The 27,814-nt window shown below is 37.0% G+C and overlaps 1 protein-coding gene across 1 annotated transcript in view; it reads left to right on the forward strand.

The window, feature by feature from the left end:
• RYR2 (ryanodine receptor 2) overlaps positions 1-27,814 on the forward strand; it is an 829,832-nt gene that overhangs the window by 364,254 nt on the left and 437,764 nt on the right. The window contains exons 11-12 of the mRNA XM_045165522.1: positions 18,885-18,959; positions 24,512-24,668. Coding sequence (XP_045021457.1) covers positions 18,885-18,959; positions 24,512-24,668 — 232 coding nt within the window. The remainder of the gene's footprint in view (positions 1-18,884; positions 18,960-24,511; positions 24,669-27,814) is intronic.

Below are 27,814 nucleotides of genomic sequence, written 5' to 3' on the forward strand. Positions count from 1 at the left end.
TCAGATATAGAAGCATTTGAGGGACCCTGGGTAAGCCAATGAAAGAATGGTAGAGCGTAGACTTTAGAGAAAGAGAAGCTAAACTATATCAAAGAAAATCCTCTACTGTTTTGAACAGGATGTGGTAGGTATGTGGTGGAGAAGGACCCCTCTTTCTTGATCAGCTTTAGAACCCAGGAATGGATGAGTGTAGTTTTTGTTTTAATTCTCATTTTCAAATGAGAATATTCAGCATTAGATATATCCCAGATTTCCTGGACTAAGCTCACTGGCAGTGACTTCAGTTTTCCACCTCTCCTGGATATTAGAGATTTTTTTTTCATTTTTTATTGCATTGCACAGTTATGTCAAACCCATGCCCCCTGCAGTGAAAGCAGAGTCCTAACTCCTGGACCACCAGGAATTCCAGAGAATCTGTATGTTAAAGAGGGGTTTTATTAAACCTGAAACTTATAGAGAAGATTTCCTGCTAACACATTTTTTGGGGGGAGGGAGTCCTTTATTTTGTTTGATTCTTATTTTATATTGGGATATAGTTGATTTACAATGTCGTGTTAGTTTTCAGGTATGGACCAAAGTGATTCAGTTGTACACATATATGTATCTATTCTTCTTCAGATTCTTTTCCCATGTAGGTTATTGCAGAGTGTTGAGTAGAGTTCCCTATGCTATACAGTAGGTCCTTGTTGATTATTTTATATCACATGTGTGTGTTAATCTCAACCTTCTAATTTGTCCATCCCCCTTCCACCTTTTCCCTTTGGTAAACATAAGTTTATTTTGTGAGTCTGTTTCTGTTTTGTAAAGAACTTCAATTGTATCATTTTTTTTTAGATTCCATATATAAGGGATATCGTATTAAATTTGTCTTTCTCTGTCTGACTTAGCTCAGTTAGAATGATAATGTCTGCTGCTAATTCTTTAGATTGTTGGTTATTAATCATTTCTGAGAAAACTTGAGGCAGTGTCAAAGACATTTTGATGTTGTTCTGGGTCCAATTTTCCATTGCATCCTTATTGAAGACTACTCCCTCATGCTGGAATTATTCTTTTTTAAATTTCTTATTTAAGTATAGTTGATGTACATGTTGTGCCAATCTTTCTGTAAGAATGTGACTCGGTTATATACATATAACTTTTTGTATACATATATACATATTCTTTTCTATATTCTTTTCCATTATATTTTATAATAGGATATTCAATATAGTTTCCTGTGGTGTATACAGTAGGACCTTGTTGTTTATCCATTCTAAATGTCCTTGCAGTATTATTCTTGATTTAAAGTTGATTATTTCTGTGTCAAATTAATCTCAACATACATTCAGATCAACATATTGCTCTCTTTAGGTAGTGATGTCAGTAGGAACACATTTCTATTGCCCCTTGTACAGCGTGTTTACATGGGTAAAATTAAATGAAAATGGATATCAAGTCATGAATTGAGGGAGAAAATAAGTCAGAAATAGGCAGCAGGATCATGAGGGATCTTGCTTAAGAAGGAGGGTTACCTGTATCTTGATTATACAGCGAAATTGAGCAATTACTTGCAAATAATAATAAAAGTGGTCCTTAAATTTTATGTTTACAGAGCACTGTTTCTTTCACACCTCTGTTTAGAAATGTCTTTCTCTCCCTCTATCCTTACCGTACGTCAATTTCAATGTCTTACAGAATGAGGGGGCAGCACAGGAAAGCACAGCCGGGAGGCAACTTTTCTTTAACTGGTAGGACTCTCTATGAGAAACACATAATGACAACCTAAAAAATATATTTTGATTCATTTTTTTAAAAGAAGTAAAAACTGACTTTTGGACAGCAATATGAGAGTTGGAGAAGATCCAGGGAAATATGTAGACCTTTCTTTTAACTCATAACTCTTATAGCCAGGCTATACACAATTATATGTATGAAATTATATGTATGAAAGTGAAAGTGAAAGTGAAGTTGCTCAGTTGTGTCCGACTCTTTGCGACCCTGTGGACTGTAGCCCACCAGGCTCCTCCACCCATGGGATTTTCCAAGCAAGAATACTGGAGTGGGCTACCATTTCCTTCTCCATGGGATCTTCCCAACCCAGGGATCGAACCCAGGTCTCCCACATTGCAGGCAGACACTTTAACCTCTGAGCCACCAGGGAAGCCCATCAATTATATGTATACATAGTATGAAAAGGCAAAAAGATATGACACTGAAAGATGAACTCCCCAAGTTGGTAGGTGCCCAATATGCTACTGGAGAAGAGTGGAGAAATAACTCCAGAAAGAATGAAGAGACAAAGCCAAAACAAAAACAACACCCAGTTGTGGATGTGACTGGTGATGGAAGTAAAGTCTGATGCTGTGAAGAGCAATATTGCATAGGAACCTGGAATGTTAGGTCCATGAATCAAGGTAAATGGGAAGTGGTCAAACAAGAGATGGCAAGAGTAAACATCAACATTTTAGGAATCACTGAACTAAAATGGACCGGAATGGGCAAATTTAATTAACATGACCATTATATCTACTACTGTGTTCAAGAATCCCTTAGAAGAAATGGAGTAGCCCTCATAGTCAACAAAAGAGTCTGAAATGCAGTACTTGGGTGCAATTTCAAAAATGACGGAATGATCTCTCTTCGTTTCCAAGGCAAACCATTCAATATCACAGTAGTCCAAGTCCATCCTGAAACCAGTGATGCTGAAGAAGCTGAAATTGAATGGTTCTATGAAGACTTACAGGACCTTCTAGAACTAACACCAAAAAAAGATGTCCTTTTCATCACAGGGGACTGGAATGAAAAAGGAGGAAGTCAAGAGGTACCTGGAGTAACAGGCAAATTTGGTCTTGGAGTACAAAATGAAGCAGGGCAAAGGCTAACAGAGTTTTGCCAAGAGAACTCACTGGTCATAGCAAATACCCTCTTCCAACAGCACAAGAGAAGACTCTACACATGGATATCACCAGATGGTCAATTCCAAAATCAGATTGGTTATATTCTTTGCAGCCAAAGATGGAGAAGTTTTATACAGTCAGCAAAAACAAAACTGGGAACTGACTGTGGCTCAAATCATGAACTCCTTATTGCCAAACTCAGAATTAAATTGAAGAAAGTAGGGAAAACCACTAGACCATTCAGGTATGACCTAAATCAAATCCCTTATGAACATACAGTAGAAGTGACAAGTAGATTCAAGGGATTAGATCTGACGGACAGAGTAACTGAAGAACTATGGATGGAAGTTCGTGACATTGTATAGAAGGCAGTGATCAAGACCATCCCCAAGAAAAATGCAAAAAAGACAAAATGGTTGTCTGAGGAGGACTTACAAATAGCTGAGGAAAGAAGAGACACTAAAGGCAACAGAGAAAAGGAAAGGTATACCCATTTGACTGCAGAGTTCCAAAGAATAGCAAGGGGAGATAAGAAAACCTTCCTCAGTGATCAATGCAAAGAAATAGAGGAAAACAATATAATGGGAAAGACTAGAGATCTCTTCAATAAAATTAGCGATACCAAGGGAACAATTCATGCAAAGATGGGCACAATAAAGGACAGAAATGGTATGGACTTACAGAAGCAGAAGATATTAAGAAGTGGCAAGAATACACAGAAGAACTATACAAAAAAGATCATCATGACCCAGATAACCACGATGGTGTGATCATTCACCTAGAGCCAGCCATCCTGGAATGTGAAGTCAAGTGGACGTTAGGAAGCATCACTACAAACAAAGCTAGTGGAGGTGATGGAATTCCAGTTGAGCTACTTCAAACCCTTAAAGATGATGCTGTGAAAGTGATGCACTCAATATGCCAGCAAATTTGGAAAACTCAGCAGTGGCCACAGGACTGGAAAAGGTCAGTTTTCATTCCAATCCCAAAGAAAGGCAATGCCAAAGAGTGCTCAAATTACTGCACAATCTCACTCATCTCACACCCTAGCAAAGTAATGCTCAAAATTCTCCAAGCCAGGCTTCACCAGTACATGATTCTTGAACTTCCAGATGCTCATGCTGGATCTAGAAAAGGCAGAGGAACCAGAGATCAAATTGCCAACATCCGCTGGATCATCAAAAAAGCAAGAGAGTTCCAGAAAAACATCTGCTTTATTGACTACACCAAAACCTCTGTGTGTATCACAACAAACTGTGGAAAATTCTTCAAGAGATGGGAATACCAGACCACCTTACCTGCCTTATGAGAAATCTGTATGCAGGTCAAGCAGCATTAGTTAGAACCGGACATGGAACAATGGACTGGTTCCAAGTTAGGAAAGGAGTACAAGAAGGTTGTATATTGTCACCCTGCTTATTTAACTTCTATGCAGACTACATCATGGGAAATGCTGGCTTGTATGAAACACAAGCTGTAATCAAGTCTGCCGGGAGAAATATCAATAATCTCAGATACACAAATGGCACCACTGTTATGGCTGAAAGTGAAGAAGAACTAAAGAGTCTCTTGATGAAAGTGAAAAAGGAGAGTGAAAAGCTGGCTTAAAATTCAACATTCAAGAAACTAAGATCATTTTCACCCAGTCCCATCACTTCATGGCAACTAGATGGGGAAACAATGGAATCAGTGACAGAAAATATTTTTTTGAGCTCCAAAATCACTGCAAATGGTTACTGCAGCCATGAAATTAAAAGACAGTTTCTCCTTGGAAAAAAGCTATGTCCTATCTAGACAGCATGCAAAAAAGCAAATACATTAGTTTGCCGACATAGGTCTGTCTAGTTAAAGCTATTTTTCCAGAAGTCATGTGTGGATATGAGAGTTGTACTATAAAGAGAGCTGAGCGCCAAAGAATTGATGCTTTTGAACTGTGGTGTTGGAGAAGACTCTTGAGAGTCTCTTGGACTGCAAGGAGATCCAACCAGTCCATCCTAAAGGAAATCAGTCCTGAATATTCATTGGAAGGACTGATGCTGAAGTTGAAACTCTAGTACTTTGGCTACCTGATGTGAAGAACTGCCTCATTGGAAAAGATTCTGATGCTGGGAAAGATTGAAGTCAGGAAGGAGCAGAAGATGAGATGAGATAGTTGGATGGCATCACCAACTCGATGGACATGAGTTTGAGCAAGCTCCGGGAGTTGGTGATGGACTGTGAAGCCTGGCATGCTATAGTCCATGGGGTCACAAAGAGTCGTACACAACTGAGCAATTGAACTGAACTGATACACAATTATATTCTGTTATTAAAGTTTAATAACTAATGTCACACCTGGTTTGTTATGAGAAGTAGTTGAATTGATTAAGGAGATCACTGTAAATTACAGTTAGTTCTGAGCAATTTAGGACCATTTTTGGTTGTAAATCCTTGTTAGTAAGTAGATTTCTCTGTCTGCTTATGCCTTGTTCCACTGACAGTTTTTGAATATACATAACACAACTCTTACTTGTAGCAATTTAAGATGCAATTCAGTGATGAGTGCTGCAGTTCTAAATACTGATGTGTTGATCTTTTTTATTATCTTTACAATTTTTCAAGTATGTTGATTTACATTGTTGTGTTAATTTCAGGGATACAGCACAATGTTTCAGTTTTACATATATATGTTCTTTTTCATATTCTTTTCCATTATTATTTATCACAGGAATTTCAATATAGTTCCCTATACCATTCATTAGGATCTTGTTGTTTACCCATTCTATATATATTAGTTTGCCTCTTCTAATCCAAAACTCCCAATCCTTCCATCTGTTACCCTCCCCACCTTGGCAGTCACAAATCTGTTCTGTATCTGATGGATAAATCCTATTCACATTTAAATTTGTATATGTATGTTGTTTCCTGTGCATTCTCATGGGAGTTTTAATCAGAGTCCTAGAACAAAGAGCATATATTGTCCCATTCAATTAAGTGTAATTGAATTGGAGAATGAGGCCTACCAAAGTTAAAAAAAAAAAATTATATATATATATATATATATATAGTTTGTTTGTTTGTTTCCCCATGCTTCCTGTTCATGTTGCTTTTATGGATTGAATATTGACATGTTTGCAAAATAAAGCATTACTGTGGTTTTATTTTAAATTTCTTGAGAATTTTTCAGAAAGATACATGGCTCTAAAACTACCAGTATCCAACTTGTCTGAACAACAGTTAAGAGTCATAAAAATATCATCAATGAGAGTTGGGAGCATTCAGGTGAAAGGGAGAAATGCAATGAAGATTAACTGTAGAACTGTAGTTTCTTAGTTCTTCAAACTCTTCAAATAGTGAGATAGAATAAATTAAAGATGAACAAGTTCGGGTGCTTGGCAAGAGATTTGTCAGATGCAACACAGTTTTTAATTATTGCTTTTAAAATAAGATTTCATTCTTGAGGCTTGAAATTTGATTGCCAGTTTTTATTTCAAGCATGAAATCTTTTACATGAGGATATTTTCTATTCTAGATTCTGTCTCTGGATTGTACCTTATTTACTTCTGTCCATTTTTTATGTGAATATAATAAAATATCAACGAACACATTTCTTTTATGTGTACACACTAATGGATTAAATATGCACTCTCTGAATTATGTCATACTTTTAAATGAATAGATTTTAAAAGGGATCAGTTAGAATATTATTCAGAATTATTGTTTGGTATCTCTAATGTGCAAACCATTGTTAGGGGAACTCTTTTTTGCAAAGTATTATTGATATGTTAAAACATGTTTTACCACATAGCTCATAAGTAGTTTTATTCACTCCATAAAAATTTGTGAAAAGACTGCCATGTTCTGGGTGCTGGGGTTGTAATAGTATCTAAAAGATACCAAGTCACTTTTCTCAAGGAGTTTACATCCTAGTGGGGATATTTGACAGTAAAAGCTTAAAATGCTGGTCTATAAATGCACACACATATACATGTGTGCATAGATCAAGTACACCCAGTGATGTGTGCATGTCTTGGGGTTGAAGGGAGAGAGAGAGAGGGTGAAAGAGAGGTTGTCCTATTTCCATCTTACCAGGCATCACTGTTGGCATGTAATACTTGCTCTGTCCTCTTGCTTTCAAATGCAGAACTGTTAAGTCATTGTTTCTGACAACGTCTGGAGATAAATGCTACATTTGCTTTCCAGAAGTGACTCGGCATGCAAAAGTCTTGCTGTGTGTATGCATGAGAATATTTTTACTGTCATGCCCCTTTTAATATTATGACTAATGAGCTTTACTTGGTAAATAATTGATTAAGGCATGAGATGAGTGTGATCTAATGAATTAAATGTCTCTCTGGCTAGCAGAAGATGCATGGTTTATATCTGAGTACACAATTGGATGACTAATATCCTACAGGGTATGTATGCCCTCAGTCACTCTACCTTGGAGCAAGCTTTCAAAGCTGCTCTGTTTTGCTCCAAAATGGTCAGGTTATCACACAAGAACTTTCCTTTCTTCTCTACTCCTTCATGTCCTGTGCATACCTCTTTAGCCTTGGTCTGGAAATAAGATAGGTTTGTCAAATAGTTTTACTAGAAGAGTAAGCACATGAAGGAGAGCTATTCTCGATTCTTTGTCTCTTCTCCACGGAAAGAACTTCAGTCTTTCAACCAAACTTGCCCTCCCTGCTGATTGCAGAGAGCAACCTGATCTTGCTTTGGCCTGTCATCCTTTAGGAGCCTGACTTGGTCTAGAGTCAGACTCTCAGAGAATGACTGGGCTAGAAGACAGTATTTACAAAAACACAGGCTTTGGTATTTCCCTGGTAGTCCAGAGGTTAAGACTTCAGCTTCGAATGCAGGACATGGGTTCTATCCCTTGTCAGGGGCTAAGATCCCACAGGCTGCAGAGCACCCAAAAAAAATTTTTTTAATTCTTTAAAATAATTAAAAATACAGACTTTGAAGGCAAAGGATTGAAAATATAAAAATTGGAGCCATTCGATTTCAGTAAAAATTAAAAAGCAATTGAGGTGTTTTCACTGAAAGTGAGTGAATTGCAAGAGACAATGGATTAAACATCAACATTGAGAAAAAAAGAGAAATCTCCCAATTATTTTCTCAGTGAAAATTTAAGATCATTTTCACTGGTTCACGTTTAGTTTTTTAACTTAATCCAGGTGTAAGCAATATCTTTCAGGAAGAAAAGAAAAGACAAGCTTCCTCTTCTTTTTTGTTTCCACGACTTTGTGGTTGTATTTTATTCTGTCTAGACCGAAAAGTAAAAGCGGCAGAGTGTATTTTGTTATTTTGCTGCTCCAGTTGTATTTATATGATCCTTTTAATATGGAATCAGAGTGTAAGGATGTTATTGTTTTTAATCCACAATACTTCATTTACACTTTATATAGATGTGTTATGTCAAAACATGACCTTTCTGCTTGTGAAACAACTTCAATGGCAATCTCACAAACTCAGCCTTGAGTAAATATGCAATACTTCTTTCAGAGCTGTATAGGCATATACTTCTTGATTTCTCTGTTAGATGAAGAGATTCTTGACAGCTTACCTTAGCACCTGCCTGGGGCTGAGTGGATCAACCAAACACTCTCATAGGCACATACATAGTAGATGGGGTCCAAGCAGAAATTCTACTGAGGTAATATGTAATAATCTTTTAATCGTAGGTCTGTCTTTCAGTCACTTTAACTCAATTCCTTTAATGTTTATTGAGGGCTTGTAGGTTCTAGGCATTTGGTGTGTGTGTGTGCTGACTATAAAAAATGAGATTGTAGGAGATTGTAGAAAATATATCTTTTTAAAAATTTTTTCAGGCAAGGCTTTATTGGGGCCTCTGCAGTAGCAGGAGGAAACAAGAGCAAGTAACAGTTTTCCTTGTTTGCTTCATTGTGGGGAGGTGGTCGGGCTTATTCCTTACACGGGGTGAGGTTAGAGGTATGTCCAGGGCTCAGGTCAAAAGAGGGTGGCTTAGGTTGGAAAACATATCTTACTATTTTACCCACTGAGGAAGCTCAGGCAAGGATGAATCTTTGTTGCCCTTGATTTTAAGGTGATACTTTTGTTAGCCTATAAGTAAATAAAACAAACTTTTCTTCCCAATAATTTCTTTGAAACTGCCATTCAAATAGTGTCAGCTCTCAGTGGAAATTGTGTGTGAGTGATTTGCCTGTTTTTCAAGGATTCATGGAGGAATCCTCAGTATCTAGGGTCTGGTAGTACATTACTACACGAAACTTAATTTGGTTGAAGATGTGTTGGTAGTAGAATTGTCTTGTCTTTAACTGCCCCAGATAAGTGCCCTGTGTCACATACTGCCTTTTATTATCATTATTGGTGTGTGTGTTCATCTCTTCTTTTTAGTTTTCATCCAGGATTGTATTATTCATTCTTTTTTTGTTTTTGTTTTTTAATTTTATTTTTAAACTTTACAAAATTGTATTAGTTTTGCCAAATATCAAAATGTATTATTCATTCTTTACCCCTTTTATATAGTTCTGTGTATATGGGAGTCTGCACACAAGTGCTGATGATCTTGTATTTGTGAAAGTAAAAAATGGAGGAAAAAAGTCACGCACTTTCTTGTAGGTTGTTTAAGAAGAGCAGTGGGATGCCTGCATTGAGAACCACTCTGATTAACTCAGGAAGGTTTGATGCCCTCATTTGTATGATTTTGGTGACTCCTAAAAGATTATTATCCACTTGCAATTCCAGGAGGGGAAGAAATGCCATCATAACTAAACCAGCCTACAAATCTGAGTGAATAGAACACTATTTTGAGAACAATGAGTCCCACATCCTTGGCTAAGAGGGAGCATCTGAACTTCACATCACTCTACAGGGAAGAATCCCTGTTCCTATAGCACGAATCTGAGGCTTAAAGACAGTGATTAAAAAAAATAGTGGGGGGGTTTGTGGGTATTTTGACAATCTGATGTATCTTATAGCTTCTTCAGAGGAAATTCGTATACTTGCCAGCATGCAGAACTTTTGCCTGTGAGGCAATTTTTGTGATGTTAGTATGTTTTCTCCTGGTACTTTTACCATTATTTTTTTCCCACTGAAGCAACTAGCAGTCCCACAGCACTTTTCTTCTCAGGGAAGATTTGAGAGTTGGCAGAAAGCTTAAGTTTTCTACAAGGTACTACCCTTCCTGACTTTTATTCCCTAAAGACTAAATCCAAAGAAGTCATTGTGTTTAGTGTCTTACACACAATGGAGAACAGGAAAAGAAGAGAAGAAGGGATTTTCCCTAGACTCAAGACACTTAGATGAAGCAAATGGATATCCATATGCCCACACCCAAAATGAACCACAGTCCAAACCTCACACGTTATATGAAATCTAATTAAAATGGATCATGGGCATAAATGTAAAACATAGAACATTTAGGAAAAAATCTTGTACATACTTTGTTAGATATATACCTAAGAAATGTACATTTTCTTTTTGGTTGATATATAAATGTCTTGTGTTTTAATTTCAAATTCCTGTTGTTCATCATTGGTGTGTAAGAAGTCCAGTTTGTGCCTTAATTTTGTATCCTTCAGCTTTCCTATAATTGCTGCTTAGTTCCAGGAGTTTTATTTTTGTTGTTGTTGATTCTCTAGAATTTTCTGTGTAGACAATCATGTCATCTAATAACAAAAACAATTTAAAATTTTCCTTTCCAATAAACATAACTTTTCTTTCCTTTTCTTCTCTTATTGCATTAGCTGAAACTTCTAGTACAGTGTTGAAAAGGAATGATAAGAGGGGAAAATTCTTGCCTTGTTCTTGATCTTAGGGGGAAATAATGTAGTTTCTTACCATTAGATCAGTTCAGTTCAGTTGCTCAGTTGTGTCCGACTCTTTGCAACCCCATGAATTGCAGCACACCAGGTCTCCCTGTCTATCACCAACTCCCGGAGTCCACTCAAACTCACGTCCATCAAGTCGGTGATGCCATCCAGCCATCTCATCCTCTGCCATCCCCTTCTCCACCTGCCCCCAATCTCTCCCAGCATCAGGGTCTTTTCCAATGAGTCAGCTCTTCGCATGAGGTGGCCAAAGTACTCGAGTTTCAGCTTTAGCATCAGTCCTTCCATTGAACACCCAGGACTGATCTCCCTTAGGACGGACTGGTTGGATCTCCTTGCATTCCAAGGGACTCTCAAGAGTCTTCTCCAACACCACAGTTCAAAAGCTTCAATTCTTCAGCGCTCAGCTTTCTTCACAGTCCAACTCTCACATCCATACATGACCACAGGAAAAACCATAGCCTTGACTAGACGAACCTTTGTTGAAAAAGTAATATCTCTTTTTGAATATGCTATCTAGGTTGGTCATAACTTTCCTTCTAAGGAGTAAGCGTCTTTTAATTTCATGGCTGCAGTCACCTTCTGCAGGGATTTTGGAGCCCCCTAAAGCAAAGTATGACACTGTTTCCATTGTTTCCCCATCTATGTGCCATGATGTGATAGCACCAGATGCCATGATCTTCGTTTTCTGAATGTTGAGCTTTAAGCCAACTTTTTCACTCTCCTCTTTCACTTTCATCAAGAGGCTTCTTAGTTCCTCTTCACTTTCTGCCATAAGGGTGGTGTCATCTGCATATCTGAGGTGATTGATATTTCTCCCAGAAATCTTGATTCCAGCTTGTGCTTCTTCCAGCCCAGCATTTCTCATGATGTACTCTGCATAGAAGTTAAATAAGCAGGCTGACAATATACAGCCTTGACATACTCCTTTTCCTATTTGGAAGCAGTCTGTTGTTCCATGTCCAGTTCTAACTGTTGCTTCCTGACCTGCATATAGGTTTCTCAAGAGGCAGGTCAGGTGGTCTGGTATTCCCATATCTTTCTTACCATTAAGTAAGATGTTAATTGTATGTACTGTCTATCAAGTTGAGCAAGTTCCCTTTTATTCCTAGTTGACAGAGGTTTCATTGTGAATGGATGTTGGATTCTCTCAAATTCCTTTTGCATTTGTTCATGTAACTGTATTGTTTTTTATTCTTTAGCCTGTGGCTGTGATGGATTGTATGAATATTCAATGATATTTTAAATTTATAAACTTGTGTGTTAAAAGAGAGAAAAGCAATCATTTTTGCTACATACTTATATTAAAGCAGTATATTTCTTTTGAGATAAAACATAGTCGTAGTTCCTGTGGATACCAATTGTGTCTTTTAAAATCTATTTTGTTAGCATTAAAAAAATCATTTTTTAAAAGAAATTAATTCTGTGGTCTTTCATTCATTTATTGAACATTAAGTTTGGAAAAATGAAGAATTCTGCTATTTGTTCTTACTGTCCTGCATTGTGGTAACTAAAATACAATGATAATTACTTTTTTTGTCCCTACTAAATTCTACATAAACATATCATAAACATTTGAAATGGCAATGCAATCTTCAGAGGTCAGTAAACTGATCTTCTCTATTTTTAATTTGTGTAACTGATTCATTATCAAAATTGATTGTGACTGAGTAAATTCCCTTTTATTTATTTTTTTGTTCTTCTTTTGTTGTTGAGGATTTGTTACACACTCCAGCCTCTATTAAGACAAAAATGAAACCAAAATGTGTTCAAAAATAGAATTCTAATAGCAACATTTCTTATCCCTATGCTTTAAGGTCATATGGTAAATGTTAAGAAAAAAGAAGTTCAGTTGGAAGAAAAAAGGTGATGTCTGTGGTATTGCAGTAATAATTGACTATAAGCTGTTCAGTGTTAAAATAATATACTAAATGTAGGGCTTCCCTGTGTTGAAGAAACAAAGGTACATTGGAAACAACCTAACTGCTGTTTTTGTAATTCAGGCAGAAGATAGTACTGTTGCTCATGCTTTACTGATCAAGCAGAGATTTTTAGGGGGATAATTCAAGTGCTCTGAAACACTGTGAATTTATCCATCATTATCATGGAGAGGAAAGAAGGAATACCTTGCAATGTGGATATTAATTCCATATTTAGAAATATAGATAGATACATTGGATTTTCTTTCAGTTATTGTGATGTTTAATTTTATGTGGAAAATTCTGAAAGAGATGGGAATATGACACCACCTGACCTACCTCTTGAGAAATCTGTATGCAGGTCAGAAAGCAACAGTTAGAACTGGACATGGAATTACAGACGGGTTCCAAATAGGAAAAGGATTATGTCAAGGCTGTATATTGTCACCGTGCTTATTTAACTTATATGCAGAGTACATCATGGGAAATGCTGAGCTGGGTGAAGAACAAGCTGGAATCAAGAATGCTGGGAGAAATATCAATCACCTCAGATATGCAGAAGACACCACTCTTACGGCAGAAAGTGAAGAAGAACTAAAGAGCCTCTTAATGAAAGTGAAAGAGGAGAGTGAAAAGGTTGGCTTAAAGCTCGACATTCAGAAAACAAAGATCATGGAATCCAGTCCCATCACTTCATGGCAAATAGATGGAGAAACAGTGGAAACAATGGCAGACTTTATTTTCGAGGGCTCCAAAATCACTGCAGATGGTGACTGTAGCCATGAAATTAAAAGACACTTATTCCTTGGAAGAAAAGTTATGACCAACCTAGACAGCATATTAAAAAGCAAAGACATTGTCAACAAAGGTCCATCTAGTCAAGGCTATTGTTTTTCCAGTGGTCATGTATGGATGTGAGAGTTGGTCTATAAAGAAAGCTGAGTACCAAAGAATTGGTGCTTTTGAACTGTGGTGTTGGAGAAGACTCTTGAGAGTCCCTTGGACTGCAAGAAGATCCAACTAGTCCATCTTAAAGGAAATCATTCCTGAATGTTCATTGGAAGGACTGATGTTGAACCTGAAACTCCAATACTTTGGCCACCTGATGTGAAGAGCTGACTCATTTGAAAAGACCCTGATGCTGGGAAGGATTGAAGTCAGGAGGAAAAGGGGATGACAGAGGATGGGATGGTTGGATGGCATCTCCGACTCAATGGACATGAGTTTGGGTAAACTCTGGGAGTTGGTGATGGACACGGAGGCCTGCCGTGCTGCAGTCCATGGTGTTGAAAAGAGTCAGACATGACTGAGTGACTGAACTGAACTGAATTTTATGTGTCAACTTGAGTGGGTCACCAAGTACCTAAATATTTGATCAAACTATTTGATCAAATTATTCTGGGTGTTTCATGTGGGCGTTTTTAGATGAGTTTAACATTAAAATTTTCAGAAGAGTAAAACTGCCTTCCCTTATGTGGGTAGTCCTAATCTAATCAGGCAAAGACCTGAATAGAACAGAAAGGCTGACTCTTCATTAATCAGAGGGAACTCTTTCTGCTTACTGTCTTTGAGCTGAGACATCAATATTATCCTCCCTTTGAACTGACCTGAAATCTGAACCTGTGATCTTTGGACTAGGACTACGCCATTGGCTTTGCTGGTTCTCAGACATGGACTGGAACTTAAATCATCAGCTCTCTCGGTCTCCAGCATGCTTATCTTAAAACTTGTCAGCCTCCATAATTACATGAACAGTCTCCTTATAGTAAACTCTTTATATAAAATTATATGTATATATAGGTGCATATTGGAGAAGGCAATGGCACCCCACTCCAGTACTCTTGCCTGGAAAATCCCATGGACGGAGGAGCCTGGTGGGCTGCGGTCCATGGGGTCACTAAGAGTCAGACACGACTGAGCAACTTCACTTTCACTTTTCACTTTCATGCATTGGAGAAGGAAATGGCAACCCACTCCAGTGTTCTTGCCTGGAGAATCCCAGGGACGGGGGAGCCTGGTGGGCTGCCGTCTATGGGGTCGCACAGAGTTGGACACGATGGAAGTGACTTAGCAGCAGCAGCATAGGTGCATATATTTATACGCACATACATATATGCATACGTATGTACATATGGGCATATATATATATATGAATAATTCTATTTCTCTGAAGAACCCTGACTAAAACAATTATGAAAACTTTAGACCTTGAATTTCATATAGTTGTCTCTCTCTGAGATTAAAATTAACAATAATATGGGTATGATCTTTTGGATTGGAGTCAGCAAACTCTTAACTTGTGGCTTAAATCTGGCCCACTACTTGTTTTTCTAAATAAAGTTTTATTGGAACATAGACCTGCACGTAGACCTGTTGTGAAACACTGTGAATTTATCTATCATTATCTTGAAGAGGAGAATAGGAATCCCTTGCAATGTGGATATTAATTATAGATTGAGAAATATAGATAGATAAATTGAATTTTCTCTGAATTAGTTATTATGGTGTTTAATTTTGTGTGTCAACTTGTGTGGGTCACCAAGTACACAAATATTTGATAAAACTATTTGATCAAATTATTCTGGGTGCTTCTAGTTTCTCTGCAGAAGGGAGCGGTCTCTTTTCAGCCTTGACTCTTTTATTAACAATGTGTTTTATGATTCTGTGCTGAAGCCCACTAATTGGAATTGTGTATCCTGTAAAATTTTGGTATAAATACATTCTGGTAAATGCCAAACTGTCAGGCTGTGAAGTCTTTGTAAGGACTTATGCTTTTATCTGTATGCTAATGCTAGATTTTTCTGGGGCTCAGACTCTGAAGTTGAGCTATCCCGACTGTCAAAGTGCCTGCTTTTTGCTGAGAAATAAGTGGTTTGACATCTGAGATAAGGCTTAAAGAGTATTCTGTAGCTGAAAATACAAAAATAGTTCACTGCTTTCATTCAGTGAACAACATTATAACACTTATGAGAAGTGGAATTGATGACAGGAATAATTTGTCCTTATTAAAAGAATAACTTTAAAGGACTTCTTTGGGCAGTTTTATGTGATCAGCCTGAAATATGAGTTCATTAATGAAGTTTGTTATATTGGAGGATAATGTTTTATGTAGGCCATAATTTACAGCCTGAATCCTGGAATTTTTTAAAATGTTGTTGAACAAGGCACATATTGTTGGTTAACAGGTGTGCATATTTTAAAAATTCCTATTCAGTGAAATTTCAGTGACTTCTGATTTATGAAGTAGAAGACTCTTTAAAAATTTTGTTACAAATAATATCATTGTCCAGTAGTTTTAACACTTTCTTTTTTCTCTTTATCTGTAACATTGTTTTGGTTCATTAGTTCAATAGAGTTAATGAACAGAAAGGGGCACACATGCTTTTGCATTCTCTAATCTCTTCAGACAATTCTTTGGTTTGTTGGATTTCATTATTTCTTCAATAATTAAGGATTGTAGGCTACAATCTCTAAAAGTTTACCCTTGCATCATAAATGTGTTATTAAGTTTTCTTTTATTAATTATATTCTAGTTAGGGTATAATTTCTATTTCCTCTTTGACCTATAAGTAATTTAGGAGAGTTTCTTATTTTCCTGAATTGTTCTTTTCTTCATCATTTTAGTATTTATTCCCAAATTTTATTTGTTATGATCAGAAAATATGTGAGTAAATAGCTACACTTAAATCTTATAAAATTTTCTTATGGCCAAGTATGAGATCTTTATTAAAAGTCTGGGAGAAACAAACATAATATTGTAAAGCTATTATCCTTCAATTAGAAACAAATTAAAAAAAAATCTATGTGTGTATCTATCACTATGTACAATATATATTGTACACAAATGCATGTGAACATATATCTATATTTTGTCATTCATTACCTTTCAAGTACATACCCAGAGATTCTAATTTAATGATCTGAGAATTGGAGTTTTTAAAGCTTTCCATGTGATTATAACACACAACCAATACTAAGAATCACTATCCTAATGAAATAATGGGTTTAGTCCAGTGATTCTCAGAGTGTGGGCTGGCTGTACCAACATTGCCTGGGAACTTGTTAAAAATACAAATTAATGATCTTATTAAACTGGAAACTCTGGGGGCCCAGGAGTCTGTATATTTTTATATTTTTATTACATTATAATTGCTTTACACTGTTGTGTTAGTTTCTTTGCTACAGTGAAGTGAATCAGCAATCTGTATACACAGAATCCCTTCCCTCTTAAGCATCCCACCCACCTACCCCCATCCCACCCTTCTAGGTCATTACAGAGCACCAAGCTGAGCTTTCTGTGCCATACAGTAGCTCCCACTTCCCACATCTATTTTACACCATAGTGTAGATAAAAAAGCGAAAGTGTTAGTTGCTCAGCCATGTCCAATTCTTTGGAACCCTGTGGATTGTAGCCTAGCAGCCTCCTCTGTCCATGGAATTCTCCCTGCAAGAATACTGGAATGTGTTGCCCTTCCCTTCTCCAGGGATCTTCCCAACCCAGGGATCAAACCCACTTCTCCTGCATTGCAGGTGAATGAATGCTCTACTGTCTGAGCCACCAGGGAAGCCCAAGTGTATATATGTCAGTGCTAATTCTCTCATTTTGCCCCACCCTCCTCTTCCCCATGTGTCCACATGTCTGTTTTCTATGTCGGTGTCAAATTCCTGCCCTGCAAATTGATTTATCGGTAACATTTTTCTAGAGTCCCATATACCTGCCTTAATATACATATTTGTTTTTCTGACTCACTTCACTCTGTGTGACAGACTCTAGGTCCCTCTACATCACTAAAGAATGACTCAATTTTGTTCCTTTATATGACTTAGTAATATTCCTTTGTATATATGTACCACAAGTTCCTTATCATTCATCTTTTGATGGACATTTAGATTGCTTCCCTCCAGCAATCTGTGTTTTAAAAAACTTGAAAGAGGATTCCAGTATTCACTAAAGATTGAGAACTACTGATGTCTAACAGTCTTTTGACATTACGAGTCATCTTGTCCCCAGAAGACATGTCATCTTATCTGGAAGCATTTTAGGTTGTCACAACTTGGGTGATCACATGCAAGTCGTGACTCAAGTTGTGGGTCGTGACTTGGATGGCTCGTGTTTGCGTGTAGTTGATAGAGGCCGGGGTGTGTCAGATACCCTACTCCAGCGCACGGGATAGCCCCTCAGCAGAGAATTACCCGGACCAAAGCGTCAGTGGTGCTGCTGTGCAGAAACAGAGGTAGACACTAGTTTCCCAACTGTGGCTCCCTCTTATGACCAGCTGGGGATTCCAAATTTAGTTTAATTTGGCCAGTGTTAAGGGCAATATGCCAGGATTTTAAAAGCTATCCCCATGATTATACTCACAACCACAATTGAAAATTCCTGCTGAGGACCCTGGTCACTGAGGTACCTAAGATTCTTAAGTTCTAACGGATGGATCAGGGTGATCTTGAGTTAATGTTACTATAAAAAGTTAAAAAGGAGTCGTTATTACCTCCTGATGTGATGTAAGAGGAAGGCAAACACCATTTTCTGAAGCGTTCTTGCCAAACTATCTCAATCTTGAACATGAGCAAGTTTCTAGGTTTTATAATCTAACTACCAATTTAGAGGCAGATGTTAAAAAAACATGAGGATGTCATCAGCAAAATCAGAAGGTAGAAAGTACTCCAGGACAAATGATACAGTTTTTCTTTCCAACAAATAAATAGTAAGAAGGAAAAAAAATAGAACTGTTTTGTGTTATCGTTTAGTTGCTAAGTCCTTTTGGTGACCCTGTGGACTGTAATCCACCTGGCTCCTCTGTCTATGGGGTTTCACAGTCATGAATAATAGAGTGGGTAGCCATTCCCTTCTCCAGGGGATCTTCCCGATACAGAGATCGAACTTGCATCTTCTGCTTGGCAGGTGGATTCTTTACCAAGCCACCTGAGAAGCTATAATATATTACACTTCAACAGCACTTAAACTCACAACAGAGTACTTTTATAGACTTAAGTTTAATAGTGAAAGTATTCACTGGGAGAGAGAAAACAATGGCCAGGGTGAGGGAGAGAGGATGAATGGGATTACAGGGAGTAAATGACAAAGAAATGTGTTTAAATCAATTGTTTATTCAGATCACTGTTGTCACTGTTATTTATATTTCCAGCTATATTCTCTCTGACCAAAAAGTATAGCTTTTACTGTTTATCCAAAGCTTTCTCATTTACTTTCTTTCTTAATTGACTTGAAAAATAGAGTCTAAGAATACATTAAAATCAGGCTTTTTATATTCATATTTTTTTTTTAACAGAACTGTTCATTACGAAGGTGGTGCTGTATCGGTTCATGCACGTTCCCTGTGGCGACTAGAGACACTAAGAGTTGCGTAAGTAGAACATCTGAATACATCCTGATGCTTTGGGTACAAAAGATTGGGCTGGCCAAATGTTCTTTTGGTTTTTTCTGTCACGTCTTATGGAAACGCCTCAATGAACTTTTGGGCCAACCCCATATATCTAGTGCTCTCGAACTTTTCTTCAAAATGGTCATGCTAACAAACAACACGTAGATGAAACACTCTCATTTTTCACCTTCCCCCTGCATTTATTTACCTTTCACTGGCCTCCATTCACCAGGTAGTAAGCAGTGGTTTTATACCATCTGCTTATTTTTAGCCTCATTTGGTTTTGTGTTATCGATTCATCCCAGTCTGTGCCTCTCCTGGCAGGAAGAGCTCCTAGTGCAGAGTGACGTAAGGTTTGGAGTCAGGACAAATTGTTTGCAGGCCTGTCACACATTTCAGATCCAGGCTTGATCTGAATCACATTTCAGATTACATTTCACATTTCAGATTACAAAGGCGTATGTAAACCAGTGGAAACTTGAACCCAAATGAGGTGTGAGAGTCATCACTAGCAGTCACTATCTTTACTTAAAACTAGCTTGATAACTGAGTGAGAAATGTGAATTGAAAACAGACTCACTGTGTATTCATTATACAAATAATGATTATCTTTTTTTTCTGGTGACTTCAAAAAGCTGTCCAGAGATTGACTTTTAGCTACTCTAAGTAAATGCAATACTGATGGTAAAGGTGTCATTTTGAACTATTTTAAATAGAATTTAAATATCAATCAAATTAAAAGAAAAGATTAGAAGGTCATTTTTTGTCCGGAAAACAGAGTTTTCAATGCATTTGTTCCCTGTTATATTACACTTTAAAAATTTATTGATTTAGGGTAATAGACTTCCATGGATGTGTGTAGGGAACTGTCTTATTATGGAATTGCTGCATTTTATTAACTTGATATTTTGAGATTAATGATTAAAATAGTTCAGTGGTCTTCAGGGTTTTTTTTTTTTTTTTGCTTATATACTCTGTGTCATAATTTCAAAAACTTTGTATTTCCTTGAACATTGCTAGGCTCAACATAGAATTTTGTTTCATTATCAGTTTAAATAGATACATAGAATATAACTTACAGTGTATTGTAAGTAGTGACGTTTTAAGATAACATGGGTAACCTACTCTCATAAAAATATCCCATTGACCTTGTGTACTGCTGCCATTTAATACCCATCTTTATTTATTTAAAAATGCTTGAACATGGTCTCTATAACAGTGAACAAATATGTTGTTCATCTTTCTCATTGAAATCATATTAGTTTATTCTCCCATGACACAGTTTTACCCCAATCAGATTTTTTATGATTGATTTTCTGCTCACTCTATGTACTCCTACTCAACAAAAATATGCATGTAAATTAAATTTATTTCTATATTTTCTCTGATTGTAAGTATGCAACTTTTAAAAAGTGCTCTATATTAATCCATTCGTTATCAATTAATTGATAATACTAAGTTTCTTTCTATATAAATTCACAGTTGGTCAAACCCACTGAAATATTAAAACTGATAAATCTTGAACTTAAAAGTATAATTTTCTGGACAGTGAATCTATTAATGGGATGGAAATAGAAGGGATGACTTATAAAGCAAAAGGGAGAAAGCTCGTAGTCTTTATGTGCTTCATAAATTATATAGAGAATCTAGGGAAAGGAATTCCAAATATATGCATATATTTCTGTAATTTGCCTTGTGTATTATTAAAATGACAGCTTAATTAGAGGTGAAATAGTGCCTTTATAAAACAGATTTCAGATGCTTTTTCACATTTGTAGATCTACCTACCCTTCACGATTGTGTTCTTAAATTATTGTGGGTTTTTTTTTTTTTTGAGGAAGCCAGGTCCTAAATCTGTCTATTGCTTATTAAAAAAAAAAAAATGGATAAGAGCTCCTGAAAGCCTGACGAGAGCTCCTTTTCATTGTCAGCAATGTTATTGATGAGCTGTAATTACAGAAATACTCTTGAAAGTATCCGAATGGATTTCTTCATTGAAGTTTTTTTTTAAAGATTTGGTTGCATCTCTGACCTCCTTTGGCATCACTGTAAATATATAAATTAGATTGCATTTAATTTGCATGTGTTATTTTTATATTCTGTGGTCACATTATTGCTTTTCTTTTACTTTAAAAGTGATATTCAAATTACTGCTTATGTGTATAACAGAACTATATTCCAAAGGTCAATGTTTATATTGTAATCTTTGGGATACCATATGGTTTTTTTCTCCAGTGAGGTGCCAAACTATATATTTGTTACAATTTATGTAGTCCAGTATTTATATATTTTATATTGCAATCTCATACAAATAACATTAATTGTGTCAAAAATTTTTCAGTATCATTAACTTTTTAATGAAGTAAGCTTTAATTTGGGGAATCAAATGTAATAGAAAACACATTCCTGTATTATACCCCAATGCAAAGTTTAAGACTATTACATGTAGGATATATATTGGCTTCTGTAATAGAAATGATCACTGCAATTATAAATACACATTATGTATACTTACAATTCTACTTTATTATGTTACAATTTTTTTTTAATAATTAACATCCTCATTCTTTTGAGATACTTACAAGTAAATGCAGATAATACCTTGGGAACAGCTGTCTAATATGTTAATATAGGAAACTAGTTTATATAACTACTATATTTCAACTGTTTCCAGTTTTTACTGAAATATTAGTTTCGTGCCCTTGATTCTCCTGGTCTTGTCCTCTTTTCTTTTGGACCGTGGACACATGAGATGAGCTAATTTGAGCGCTTGTGAGCTAAAGAAAATGTGTTTAGACTTCACAATGTTTGAGAATTGGGCAAGTTCATTCCAATTCTAATAGAATTCCCTTGGTGGATTGAGAAGAGGGCTTATGTATATGAACCCTGTTAGATTTGAGCCCAAATAGATTTGAGCATGGTATTCAGAATACTGTCTAGAAGTTCTGGTGAAAAGTACGTCTTTGGACATACTTACAGACTATTTGAAAATGGAGTTGTTTTCTCTAGTTAGGATGAGTCATTATTTGATAAAATTTTCAAATGCTCCTTGAAATAATGGAATGGTATTAAAAATAATTACTTTTTTATAGCATCTGCTAACAGTATACTTAATTTTATGAGGGGAATACACAAAGCTTTTCTATTACCAGAGTAGAAATGCTTTAACATGCTATTGTTGGTAAACAAACTTAAATTTCATTTTTAAGGCACTACTGTGTTATTATCAGGATTTATTGGTACATGGTTATTATTTTAGTAGGAGGACTTATCCAAAGTAATTATCTTTATAAACATTTCCATGCAAAACTTGAACTTATTACAGTATCATTCTAGTATTAATTTTCCAGGCTAATACTTAAGGTTAAGAAAAAATCCAGGTTAGGGAAACAGCATTCAGTTCAGTTCAGTCATTCAGTCATGTCCGACTCTTTGTGACCCCATGAACCGCAGCATGCCAGGCCTCCCTGTCCATCACCAACTCCTGGAGTTTACCCAGACTCATGTCCATTGAGTCGGTGATGCCATCCAACCATCTCATCCTCTGTCGTCCCCTTCTCCTCCTGCCCTCAATCTCTCCCAGCATTAGGGTCTTTTCAAATGAGTCAGCTCTTTGCATCAGGTGGCCAAAGTATTGGAGTTTCAGCTTCAGCATCAGTCCTTCCAGTGAACACCCAGCACTGTTTTCCTTTAGGATGGACTGGTTGGATCTCCTTGCAGTCCAAGGGACTCTCAAGAGTCTTCTCCAACACCACAGTTCAAAAGCATCAATTCTTTGGTGCTCCGCTTTGTTTATAGTCCAACAACAGCATAAAATTGACGTAAAGATAATTTGTTGAAACAAAATTGGCATTAATAAATCTACTGTAAATCTAAAAAAAAATAAAAATAGTGTTTGTAATTTATAGAATCTAAAAGTTTTTAATGATTCTGTATGAAAAGAAGTCTATTAACTAATAAATCATATTCAGTTCAGTTCAGTCGCTCAGTTGTGTCCGACTCTTTGCGACCCCATGAATTGCAGCACGCTGGTCTGGAATCCTCTAATATTTACTTTTTATCTGTTTGATTCGTTTTGTAGTGGTAAGAGCTTCTACTGTAATTATCTTTTAAACATTTATGCTTGTGTGTCTTGTGTTTCATTTTCTGTTTGCCATTGGCATGTGAGGCTTCATGACGTTGTACATTCATTTTAGAGTATATCTTTCTCATTGTAAAGTAATCAACTGTATCCTCTTTATGGGCTTCCCAGATGGCTCAGTAGTAAAGAACCTGCCTGCCAAGCAGGAGATGTGAGTTTGATCCCTGGCTCAGGAAGATTCCCTAGAGAAGGAAGTGACAGTCCACTCCAGTAATCTTGCCTGGGAAATTCTATGGACAGAGGAGCCTGGCGGGTTACTGTCCATGGGATCACAAATGAGTTGGACATGACTTAATAACTCCACAACAACAATAATATCTCCTTTATACTTTTTGCCTTGAATTTTAATTTGTCTGATAGCAATTTTACCATCATTATTTTTTCTTGGCTTTATGGGCACGGTGATTCTTTTTTATTTTTACTTTATTGAAAAAAAGTATTTGATTTTTAGCACATTTCTTATCATTGATAAGAGGCTGTCCTTGCTTTGCACACTAGCATGATAACTCTAAGTCTCCATTACTGGAACCTTCTTTCCACTCTTTATCATAGTGAGGGCAAGGTTCTGTTCTGTATAGCTTTCAGGTAACACAGTTCTGTACAATGTGAGAATGGTCTGTATCTTCATTTTTCTTTTCTTTTCTATCTGAAATCCACTATTTTTAAAAGCAGATTTTGATGATCACAACTTTGCTTTTTGTCTTTTTTATGCAACTTTAGTTTGCATTTTCTGTGTTTTGCATGTAATTTTTCTTGCCTTTTTTACTCTTGACCCTATTCAAATTTAGTTTCTTCATTTGTCTCTTTTGTTCCTTGGTTTTTATTGACATCATTGTTCCATATTATTAAAATTGAAAGCATAGGATGAGATTTCTGTTTTTCAGATAAATATCTAATTCAGTTCGTATATATGAATTCCAGTTACCATAATTAGGCATTGACTCTAATACCACTTGCCTTCAAATCTGTTCAAATCCAACAAAAAACTAGTCAATCCTAGTTTATGAGTTTTATGAGTTTAAAGTGTCATTTTAATCTCATAATGTCTTTATTTGTGACTGGTGATTAGAAATTAACTCAGAACACAAGTTCTTAGTCATCTTAGTAGTGTTCGGTGTGGATAGTATTACAGTTAATGTCAGAAGTCCTTGAGATAGATTTTGCTTCTACTTACTATTATCTACATGACATTGAATACTACCTATAACCATTCCAAATAACCATTTTGTTATTTGTGAAATAAAAATACACCACCATCATAAGGTTTTTGGAAACACTCAAGAAGACAGTATATGTCAAACCTCCTTGTTCATTGTCCGACACATACGTTTTAACTGTTGTTTCTCCTGTCATTGTGTTTGCTATTGGATCAAGTCTTAACATTTTTTATTAGGTGGAGTGGAAGCCACATAAGGTGGGGACAACCTTTTCGACTACGCCATGTCACAACAGGAAAATACTTGAGTCTCATGGAAGACAAAAGCCTTCTACTCATGGACAAAGAAAAAGCTGATGTCAAATCAACTGCATTTACCTTCCGATCTTCCAAGGTAAGACGGAGATATAATTTTGGATTTCCCACTGCATTTCCTTTGATGTTAGAAATACAAAGGAAAATGATGTATGTTGTACACAAATTTCTAAATTCCCAGTTTCTCTTCTATTCATTCCTCTTCAGTCAAACCCATTTCCTAAACCCCTAAAACCTGCCCAGGTGTTTCACTTGGTTTATTGTTCTTTGGTTATTTTCATGTAGCATATCCATCCAACTCCTTTTAGTTTTCTTAGGCATTGACAATGCAGTAAGCACAGATCTTGTGCTCCTGTTGCATAACAGTGTGAGGGGCACATCAGCAGACCCTTTTCCTCACAGGCTAGCTTACACATGTGCTCTTACATACAGACCTTTCTTCTTAACGTCTGTTGAATCCTGTGTAAGGACAAAACATCTAAGAATGTCCTTAGATCTTTCACAAGAATTCCTCTGAAGTAGATGTTGAGTAGAATAGACAAAATAAGTGCACATCAAAGTCAGGTTGAAATGCTGGTGCACAGTTAGACTCTCTCAGTACCTAATGTGTGTGTGTGTGTGTGTGTTTGTGTGTGTGTGTGTGTGAGCTGAGTCATGTCTGACTCTTTGTGGCCCCATAGACTGTAGTCCAACAAGCTCCTTTGTCCATGGAAATCTCCAGGCAAGAATAATGGAGTGGATTGCCATTTCCTGTTTCAAGGGATCTCCTCAACCCAGGGATCAAACCTGTGTCTCTTATCTGGGTCTCTTACATCTCCTGCATTGGCAGACAGGTTCTTAAGAGATTCCCAGCTCACCAACCCCAGCATGCAGTGGATTGCTAACCATGCCTCAGCAAAACAGGACAGTTCCTGAATAGTCAAGTGTCTCAGGAATAGCTGAAAATCACTTGTTCACTTGACACATGCCAAGTGTCTGTTGTGTGCCTTTTTAAGATAATTGTATATTTCTGTCCTTAATTTAATGATTATTGTGAAATTTGGGCATTGTGTTAGAAATGGTATTGAATTACTGGTTAGCTTTGTCCCAGAGATGCATATGCCCATGTTATAGATAAAGCTATGTTTGAACAAGACCAGAAGTAACTCTGAAAAGATGGTAGCCTGAGTTTACATCCCTAATGCCATGCTCTCAGTTCTCTTGCTTTGGAAGACACAGAATGGTGGAAGATGCTTCTGATTTGATGAGTTCTCCCAAGTTTTCCAGGAACGACAGCCAGTGTAGGTCCCTATTCATTCTGGTGGAAACAGACAAGGCTGGTCAGTTCCAGTGGATAATCTGAGACAGGATCAGCATTTGTAGTTGTTATTGGGACCCTCAGGGGAGCTCTGAAGGGGGGAGAACTTGGGTGGACTTCAGGTGGGCAGTCAGTTGCTCCTTGTCTCTGTGGTTGGAAAGTGCAGTCAATCACATTATGAACAGACTTGGTGCCAGTGGGCTTCTTTCTCAAGACTTTAACCGCAGAGGTGGGGATTTACTAGTTTGTCCACTGATAATCCCTCAGTCCAGAAAGGCAAAAAATTCAGCCTGCCAAAGATGATCAGTTATCTGATGGTGAAAGCCCTTTTCAAGAAAAAAAGATGGCAGAAAATTGGAAAAGTGCAAAGAAATGCATGACATCCCAGCAAAATATATCTTCTGAAATAAAATCCCAGAGAAGGGGAAAAATATGAACAGGCATATCACATTGAAATAACATTAGAAATTTTTTCAAGCCATGGCATTTAAAAGGTAAATATATATCTAACAAAAACTGGAGGCAAAAGAGGAAAAGTAAAAGGTGCTCTGATTGCTTCCAGTAAAACAGTGAAAAGTCAAATAATATTTCCTAAAAATTTCAAAATCAAGTAACAAATAAGATATTTCTGAGTAAAAAGCCAAACATTCAACTGTAATAAAATTTACTGAACTTAAGTAGTGGAAGAAAGGGAAGTCTGTAAAAGAAGGGAAGTTGACATTTATTCACCCAGAATGTATGAGGGCTCACCTGATCTCAACTACGGGTAGGGAAGATGCTGATAGTCCATGCCTTCCTAAATCTTGTTAAGGGCACTGGGAAGCAGGGACCCCTTCTTCCCTAAATCCTTCACCTTTTAAAGATGATAATTGCTACCATTCTGTGATCCTTGGTAAGTCTACAGTTTGAGCTGAGTATTTTCTGTAAGTGATCTCACTGAGAAACAGGATCCCCATTTTACAGATGGAAAAACTAAAGGCAGGAGAGATGAGTCACTTGCCCACCTTCTATGGATAGTCACTTAGCTGGGTGTATAGAAGAGCTGGTAAACATGAGGTTATCTCTGCTCCAAACCACTGCCCAGGGTAGGTTTCAATAACCAGGCCTGATCTCCAGGTCTGGAACCCTGGACTGGCTAGTCACTTATTCACCCCCAAGGCTGTCAGAGCTCCCCAGGACCTCATGTAGTGAAGCACTCTCCTACCCATTCTGCAGGCTCCCAGGCAGCTGCCTGACACTATTGTCTAATTGTTGTCTCCTCAGTTCCTGTTATTGCTGGAGAAATCTGAAATTCATCTTTCTCTTTTCATTATTTCTTTAACAATCACATTCCTATAGTCTTCAGAAATCCTATTTTACTATAGAAATCTGAATACCTCCACAATCTTTCTCTTTTCATTCTTTCTACTATAACAGTCCTACTTCTCCAGGAGGTAAATGGATGCCTCTAGCTTTTTTAGGCTCCAAAATCACTGCAGATGGTGACTGCAGCCATGAAATTAAAAGACGCTTACTCCTTGGCAGGAAAGTTATGACCAACCTAGATAGCATATTCAAAAGCAGAGACATTACTTTGTCAACAAAGGTCTGTCTAGTCAAAGCTATGGTTTTTCCAGTGGTCATGTATGGATATGAGATTTGAACTATAAAGAAAGCTGGGCACTGAAGAATTGATGCTTTTGAACTGTGGTGTTGGAGAAGACTCTTGGAGAGTCCCTTGGACTGCGTGGAGATCCAAACAGTCCATCCTAAAGGACATCAGTCCTGACTGTTCATTGGAAGGACTGATGTTGTTTGGCCACCTGATGCAAAGAGCTGACTCATTTGAAAGACCCTGATGCTTGGAAAGATTGAAGGCGGGAGAAGAAGGGGACAACAGAGGATGAGATGGTTGGATGGCATCACCAACTCAATGGACATGAGTTTGA

The sequence above is a fragment of the Bubalus bubalis genome, chromosome 4 (assembly GCF_019923935.1).
Source record: "Bubalus bubalis isolate 160015118507 breed Murrah chromosome 4, NDDB_SH_1, whole genome shotgun sequence".
Taxonomy (NCBI): domain Eukaryota; kingdom Metazoa; phylum Chordata; class Mammalia; order Artiodactyla; family Bovidae; genus Bubalus; species Bubalus bubalis.